Raw genomic sequence first — 8,231 nt, forward strand, 5'->3', positions numbered from 1 at the left:
AAATGGGGCTCACAACAGTGGTGACTGTTTTAGGTACTGTTGAAGCAAGGGAATAGCTCATTCTCTTTAAAATAGGCTTAAAAGAGACTCAAAAGTACTGCCACTGCGTAGCAATGGCTGTAGCAGATTGGCCTAAGCTATAGACAGTGCCATCTACAGTATTAGTTGTACTTAAATGCACCAGACAAGATTAGGTCTTCACTACTATTATTGCTCTAGCACCTTTGGCTGAACAAGACTAATAAGGACTGGATTAGAGATATGGAGAGATATGGACCGTTCAGAGGCTTTCCACTTGCACAGACAACTGAAAGGGTTAAGAGGTCCACCTCTTCTCTGCAGAAAACATAATTTGTTCTAGACAATTTCAGATGCATTTTGTGTATTGACTTTGGATTTCTGTTGTAAAATCACATGGCATACAGAGAGGTCAAAGTAATTTTGTTGTTGTCTGTTCATTCTTTTATTTCAAAGGAATTATGAGATTGCATTATGCTCGCTATTGTATATTATGACTGTCCTGCAGACCATGAATGTTTCACCTGATGTGCCATGAAGTTACTGGTGGAAGATCTGAAAGAATGGTCTCTGTATGTACAAAAGGCACTTTTAGAACCTAGCATCTGGTGCTGTGACCTGTGGAGAAGGAAAAGAACAACTCATCTTAAATCACTCTTTGAAATTTTAGCAGTGAGTTCAAATTCTTTGCAGCATCTGACTGGGGTCTGAATTTCCTAATGTCTGAATTTAGAAAGCAACAAAAGACTCTTCCCTGATCAACCCCTCTTGCCACAACACATACTTCTTCAGCTCTCTAACTCTTCCCAATGCAGATGCTCTGAATACTGCTTTCAAAATTAATTTACATTTATTCAATACACTTACAGTTTCCACTTATAGTTCCACTGACAATCTGCACAGAGTGTATCTCTGGGTAAGTTCCCTGAGCTAGACTGCTCTAGGATGAAACTTGGCTCTGTGAAATGCCATGTCTGTGACCGTTTGGGGGAAGGAAGACTAATGATAGTGATAGTCTGTCCAGCCAACACCAAAGAGAGAAAAGTTGCAGTAAGTGTAGCGTGGGCATACCACAGCAAGCAGTCCTGCATGAGCTGCATTTTTTTTATGTTCACAGAATGGTGACTCTGAGAGGGATCTGGCCTGCCAGTACTCCTTACAGAGGAAAGATAAGGAAAGTAACTCAGAATTCCTTAGAGACATTGTGTATGATTTAATTTCACACTTTTTTTTTCTTGTTTTGATGTGGGTTTTGCTTTGTTTTCACTAGCTATGCCATGCTATTTGCTTCTGTAACCTAATCATACTCAGTATTCAAATTTCAATGAAAAGCTTTTACCATTATTTTTGCTCCAGTCTTTTCAATATGCTCTATCATTTTCTGAAAGGTGCTACATGCTATTAAAGGAATCTTTCATTCTGGAGATCTTAGGCTTTCATTTAGGGATTATTATTTCAAATAATGGGCATACTCTCAGTAAAACTGTGTGCCTGACATTGAGCTCCATCCATCACTTGATTTGGCAAACACAGAATGGGCAGCATGGGGCGTGTCATGAAATTACACAGGATATAATTCAAGGAGTTCAACAAGTCTGTCCCAAGTGCAGCTGAGAAGCTGTGCTTTTACCATCACAGGCGAAGCTGATAAGGTAAGCATGTCTTTCAATTATGATTTATGTTCTAGCCTTCAATTTTTAAAAATGATCTTATAACTTAGAAAAAGATTGATGGAGCTTTATGTTTGTGATCTTCCAGATCAGTTGAAGAAACATATCATTTAAGGGATGGCTTCTGCAAAAAACCTCATCTCACCTTGTGCTGCATTACTGTACTGTTTCACAGTCTGATATGCATAAAGTCAAAGTATTTGTTTGTATGAAGTAAAGCTTTGTTTCCTAACACTTTCATATTGAAAATCTGGTGCTATGTTAAAACAGTCTTTCTGCCCTTTTCCTCTATCCCTTTCTAATTTAGAATTTATATACAATATTGAATTTGTTTTAATTCAAGAAAATGGAATTGAAGCTCAGTTGCAGGGATTAATGAACATGTTCTCTGAATGAAGTTAAGGAACGCAGCTCAATCAAGGTGGCAACAGCACACTGCAACTCAGTGTTATCTTTAAATTTTACATTTTCTGAAACTAAAAAAGACCTATTATTTGCTTCAAGAATATATTCCTTCAACAAGACCATAAATGGAGCTTAAAACCTAAAATATAATACCTTGTGGAACTAGTAAATATTCCAAAAATATGCTTTACATCACCTACACAAGTGGTTTAAAGGTGAGATGGAATATGCATACAGGGGAACAGCTGGATATGCTGTTGTTCAAATTATCCCAAATTAAGGGATGACTGTCACATGAATATGCTGATTCCACATTCACAGTGATGCATTTGGCAGAGTATCCTGGATTTTCCCAGCACATGGAGAAATTTCACCTTAAAAGGTTCTCTCTGCTTGTGACAATATATGGAAAGATATAGACGGTATAAACACCCTACTGCTGCATTAGGATTTACAGTGTTGCTGTTGCAGGGACAATTTTATAATAGTGTCAGAAAAAAGGCAGAGAAAATGTTTAAACACTGAAGATGTGAACTATCTGCTAGTTAAACACAGATTAAAGAAGCCCTTTTTAATTAAAAGGTGGCTTTTATAAAAATAATATAAAATAAAAAGATTACAATAAAAATTAAAGAAAAAATAAAAATAGTGAGATATAATTAAATCAACAAGGAATGGAATGTATAGTAGTTACACACGTTTGCCATAAAACGGATGAATTTAGTAAATGGTTTGCTGTCTCCATTGGTGTGTCTCCATTATCCTATTAAAAAAAAAAAAAAAAAAAAAGGAAAAAAAAGTATTGATGCTAACTTTTGAGACCTCTGATGAAGTAACTGGTGTTAGAACCCATTGATTTTAAAAGTTACATTAAAAACTGTAGTGAAGAACCTGGTTGGAGACTCACATGAATGAAGAGTCTGAAAACAAAGCTCTGTGTCATTTTTCCCCTACAAAATAAGAAAAGATTATCAGTGTGCTTCTTTCAAGGTAACTAATAGACTTTGCAATATTTTCAACAATATAGTATACATGTACAGAGGAGGACTCAAGTTTCAAACAAAAGAATCACCAGCCTACACATAACTGGTAGCTATCCAGCATTTTGATCGCACACCTGCCTTTTAAATACACACCACTGTATTCTGTTTACTCAGAAAAGTTGAGCATCATGTATGAGGGTTCAAGTGCATTGACTTTCTTGCATCGCAATTCATATTTTATTTCAATGTAGTAAGTCAGACTGTTTCTGTTTGCTTTAGACAACACAGATTTCACAATGGGCTCCATCAGCGCAGCAAGCACAGAATTCTGTTTTGATGTATTCAGGGAGCTGAAAGTCCACCATGCCAACGAGAACATCTGCTATTCTCCCCTGAGCATCATTTCAGCTCTGGCCATGGTCTACCTGGGAGCAAGAGGTAACACTGAATCTCAGATGGAGAAGGTAAGTTACTTGGGGTGTAAAGTGGTCTCTACTTCTGCTTGTCGATCCTTCTAAGTAACATCACTGAAATATATTATCCACTGATGAGGTTCTCACATTTTAATGCACCAGAAATAAGCTAGTCACAAAATGGAGATTGGAGATTATTTAAAGCTGGAGAACATTATAAAAGATGTGTGTGTGTATTTACAATATAGGTGGTGATTAGTTTCAACTAAGAAAAAAGAAATATCAAGGACAGTAACTAAATGGATCACCAGTCAGGAAATTTTACTATATTATTTTTTTCTAAATTCTGACATCTTCCAAATTACGTGTTTTTTCTAGTTGTTGTTGTTTGTTTGCTTGGTTGGTTGGTTTTCTATTGGTATAAAAATAGATAAAAGAAAGGAAGAGAAATAATATTATATAAATATATATATAATATGAAATGAGAAATAAAATGAGAAATAATATGCAACTGAGTTAATTTCTAGATGTTCACTGAAAAAATTGTTACCTAAGAAAAGGGTGATACTCACAATTTCTCAGAAGGCTACTTGAGGTATAAACCAGTTACAAGATCACTTGTAACTTTTCAGTTCATCTATGTTCTCAGTCAGCATTTTTTGTCTGTTTCTGTTTTTGTTTTCTGAGCCAACAGGCCTACCTCAAACATCATGTGTAGATTTTAAATGCATAACATTTTTGGTCATGCTTGTCATTTCTCCCACTGACATTTTCTCTTCCAGGCTCTTCACTTTGATAACATCACGGGAATGGGAGGCACCACTGACTCCCAGGTAAAGAAATAGATTATCTCCCTTTCTGCCCTATTTTCTCCTCCAGACAGAATGAGAATTACTCTGCAGCTGCTCCAGGCAGTTTCAGATCCTGTCAAAAATGATGGAAATTCTCTCAAACCAAGCAGGTCTGCGGAGGGAGGTAACTCGTTACACCTGTAACTCATGTCTAAAGCCAGGGAAAGAAGGCAGGTTGCACAAGTTGCACCAGAACAAGTGACAGGATGGGGCAGGATGCTTTGGGCACCAGGATGCCTTTCTGGGCAGGGGAGCATCTGCATGCCTGCAAGTAGTGCTGGGGGACAGCCTGTGGAAGGGGCTCAGCACCTGGAGCCAGTGTATGGCAGGCAGACTGCAGTGGAGAGTCTCCAAAGCAGGGCAAGAAGATGGTGAGCAGGAACAGCCCAGAAATGACAGCACTCTTGCAAAAAGTGTGTTTCAGGGGATTTACCTTGAGAAAGGTGTATTTGTCAGTTCAGTGCACCACCATCACAGCAGCTGCTGTCACAAAGGGGACAGCTCCAGGTCTGGGGCAGGGATTTCACAGTGGCCTGGCTGTTACTATTGGTGGGGACGTTCCCTCAGGGTCTGATTTTCTAGATAAGAAACTAACATGATGTATTGCCTTGTTTACATGTCATCCCCTCAGTGTGGCCCTTCTGAACACATCCACGACTCATTCAAGGATCTTCTCTCAGGCATCGCCATGCCAAATGCTACGTATGTACTGAAGATCGCTGACAGGCTCTACCTTGAGAAAACATACCCAGTTCTTCCGGTGAGTTGTGGTACAACCTTCAGCAAGATCCCCCCTAGGGAAGCACCACCAATAGTAATCTGCTGGCTGTTGATGAAGAGGTTGCTGTTAGCCACGAGGGGAATTGGTTCTGGCCCCAGGAACAGTCCAAACCTTTCTGTGGCTTTTTTGGTGGAGGCCAGGCAATGGTATAATGGCAAAATATGTGCCCATGCTGCAACAGCTACAGGAAGTAATCCATATTGCTGTTTATTCATTAAAAAATGCCTTTTAATGAAAAATGCAACCTTCAAGGGAGGAATCTAGAATATGTGATGTGAAAGAACAAAGACCAAAACTGTCAAAAATATTTTTCTAATTTTTTTTCAAAGCCAGATATAAAATATTCACAGTGAAAGAAAGCTTTGGTTTTTGAATCAAAGATAGGAATGTACAGACACAGAATTCAAAAGAAAAAGCAGGCACGAAGAGAAGGAAACAAATATAATCTGTCCTTAATAATGCTCACTGAACTGGAAGTGTAATGGTAAAATGAAGAAAATATTTCAAAATTCGAACCTAGAAACCTAAAAGTACCAAGTCTAAATATGTGAAGTAGCCTTTCTTGTCCAGCTTCAAGATTCAGTTACAGCAAGATAGCTGATTGACATGCTCAAGTATGTGATAGAAGTTCGTATTTCTTTTAACCAATGATTCTGCTTCATTTAATAATTTTGCACTTCGCATTCATATGCTTTAAAGTTCTTAACAGTCTGACAAATGCAATTCTTCTGTTTACAGGAATACTTAAATTGTGCAAAGAAATTCTATAAGGCAGGGCTGGAAGAAGTTGACTTCAAAACAGCTACAGAAGAAGCAAGACAGCTCATTAATTCCTGGGTGGATAAAGAGACAAATGGTAATGACTAAAGAAATGGTAGCGGATGTTTGCCTGTACCTACTATAATCTAGACCCTTGTAATGAGAAAAAGCAGATCAAGCAACACCAGGTTGACTGATGCTATGAAAGCAAAATCCCCCAGAGCTCACCATGCTCTTCATTGCAGGCACCCAAGAAAACCAGAGGTGTGTCTCAGCACTCTCTGCCTTGCTTCCTTCTTACAGGACGCATCCAAGACTTCCTGGTACCAAGCTCCATTGATCTCAATACTGCGCTGGTCCTCGTTAATGCCATTTACTTCAAAGGCACGTGGAAGAGAGCCTTCAAGGAAGAAGACACTCAGGAAATGCCCTTCAGCATGACAAAGGTAGGGGCACAGGCACAGCCTGTGGCCAGGACAGCTACCCGCTCTCATGGCCAGCAGCCTGCGTGCGACAGATCCCACGTGCTGTGGCCATTGGCCATCAAGAGAGGAAATGGAGATGACCTGAGGATCGAGCCCTCTTCCTTTGAAAGCTTGCACATACACTCAATTAAAAAGAAAATTGCTCCCTGCTCACATCATCTTATGCTTCTTCTGTTTTGCAGCAAGACAGCAAGCCTGTGCAAATGATGATTCAGAACAGCACGTTTAAGGTGGCCATGGTGGCTGCGGAGAAAATGAAGATCCTGGAGCTTCCGTACGCCAGTGGAGAGCTGAGCATGTTGGTGCTGTTGCCTGATGAGGTTTCTGGTCTGGAGCAGGTATGGCCCTGTCAGGGGAAGCATGGGATTTATCAGTGCAGTGGCACCTGGCTGCCATCAAAGCTTGTGCTGTCCCCTGACACCATGAGGGGAACACACCAGCTGCCCAGGTGCCTGGGACTCAATCTGGTAAAACAGAGTGCAGTGCTGCTGTAGCCCTGCAGAAGGGGATGTTGGGATATGCAGTGATCTCCATCAAGTACCAGAGACAGGTATGCTATCAGGATTTTTTTTAACATATTTATTTTTGAGAAAGATTTCAATTTCCACTGATAAAGTAGAGCTCAAATGCTGTTAACAAGTCATAGGGACCACTTGTCCTGTTAATAATCATTACTAGATTTTTTCATAAAACAGTGAAAGGATTAGATTTAGAATTGGATTTTTGTAAACGTGAGGGATATTATAAAAGATCTTGTCTTACTGAAAGGTTAGCTGTATAAATCTGCAAATGGTCATATATTGGATTTAATGTTTTCAAGAACTGCTTTTACACAAAAACATTTGATCTCATTGAGAAATTTTCAGATGACAAAGTTTTGGAAAACTTCATCATGACAGATGTCATTTAGCCAATAGTAAGGAGGAAGCATACAGGACAAACAAATACATTTAATATTGTCAGTTCTATTTTGTACACAAAATAAATGAAAAAAAAATAGGAACAAATGGTATTAACACAGCTATAATGTCCATTGTACTCTTACCTTAGGCATCTCACTTCCTGCCTTTTTTTTTTTTTTTTTTTTTTCAGATTGAGAACACAATCAGCTTTGAAAAACTCGCACAGTGGACCAGTCCTACTATGATGGAAGAGAGGAGAGTGAAAGTGTACCTCCCCCGCATGAAGATGGAGGAGAAATATAACCTCACGTCTGTTTTCATGGCCTTGGGAATGACTGACCTGTTCAGCCCTTCAGCCAATCTGTCTGGTATCTCTTCCGCAGAGAGCCTGAAGATGTCTGAGGCTGTGCATGGGGCGTACATGGTAGTCAATGAAGAAGGCACGGAGATGGCAGGCTCAACAGGCGTGGTGGGAGACAACAAGACTTCCCCTGAATTTGAAGAGTTTAGGGCTGATCACCCATTCCTCTTCTTGATCAAACACAACCCAACCAACACTATTCTCTTCTTTGGTAGATATTGTTCCCCCTAACAAGATAAAGAGTTGGAAATAACACATGCCTTCCCCTCCCTCAGAATTTGAACCCTTTTACTGTAGTAGCATAATTTCATTTCAATATTTTATCAAAGTGGAAAGCCTTTAATATCTAGGGAGACATTCTTGAAGAAGCATGTGAATTTTCAGATCATTATGTGCAGACATTTCTGATCAGCTTGGATTCAGGACTTACATCCAGAGCTGAATGAAAATTTCAGCAGGTAACTTAGGAAGATTTCCCAATGTCCTTGACTAACTTGGGAAACAGGGCCAATGTTTTGACTTTCTGTGAGAAATCCTACCATTGATACTGAGATCTGATTTCTCTATAGGAGCTTTGAGAAATAAACACTGCTTGCAGTATAA

General features: G+C 39.3%; 1 protein-coding gene across 1 annotated transcript; it reads left to right on the top strand.

Annotated features, from left to right (window-relative positions):
- Nucleotides 1-1,399: 1,399 nt before the first annotated feature.
- Nucleotides 1,400-8,231, top strand: LOC137850657 (ovalbumin-related protein Y-like). Its single transcript, XM_068670923.1, has 8 exons — nt 1,400-1,670; nt 3,356-3,540; nt 4,272-4,322; nt 4,972-5,100; nt 5,860-5,977; nt 6,184-6,326; nt 6,548-6,703; nt 7,458-8,231. The coding sequence occupies exons 2-8, from the start codon at nt 3,373-3,375 to the stop codon at nt 7,857-7,859; spliced, it is 1,167 nt and encodes a 388-aa protein (XP_068527024.1). The 5' UTR covers nt 1,400-1,670; nt 3,356-3,372; the 3' UTR covers nt 7,860-8,231.

This window comes from Anas acuta, chromosome 2 (assembly GCF_963932015.1).
Source record: "Anas acuta chromosome 2, bAnaAcu1.1, whole genome shotgun sequence".
Lineage (NCBI taxonomy): Eukaryota > Metazoa > Chordata > Aves > Anseriformes > Anatidae > Anas > Anas acuta.

Bases quoted from the DNA above. Each gene is read 5' to 3' on its own strand.
- LOC137850657 (XM_068670923.1), top strand. From the start codon at position 3,373: ATGGGCTCCATCAGCGCAGCAAGCACAGAATTCTGTTTTGATGTATTC. The intron at 5,101-5,859 runs GTGAGTTGTGGT...TTCTGTTTACAG, and splicing joins AAACATACCCAGTTCTTCCG to GAATACTTAAATTGTGCAAA. The intron at 5,978-6,183 runs GTAATGACTAAA...TCCTTCTTACAG, and splicing joins GGTGGATAAAGAGACAAATG to GACGCATCCAAGACTTCCTG.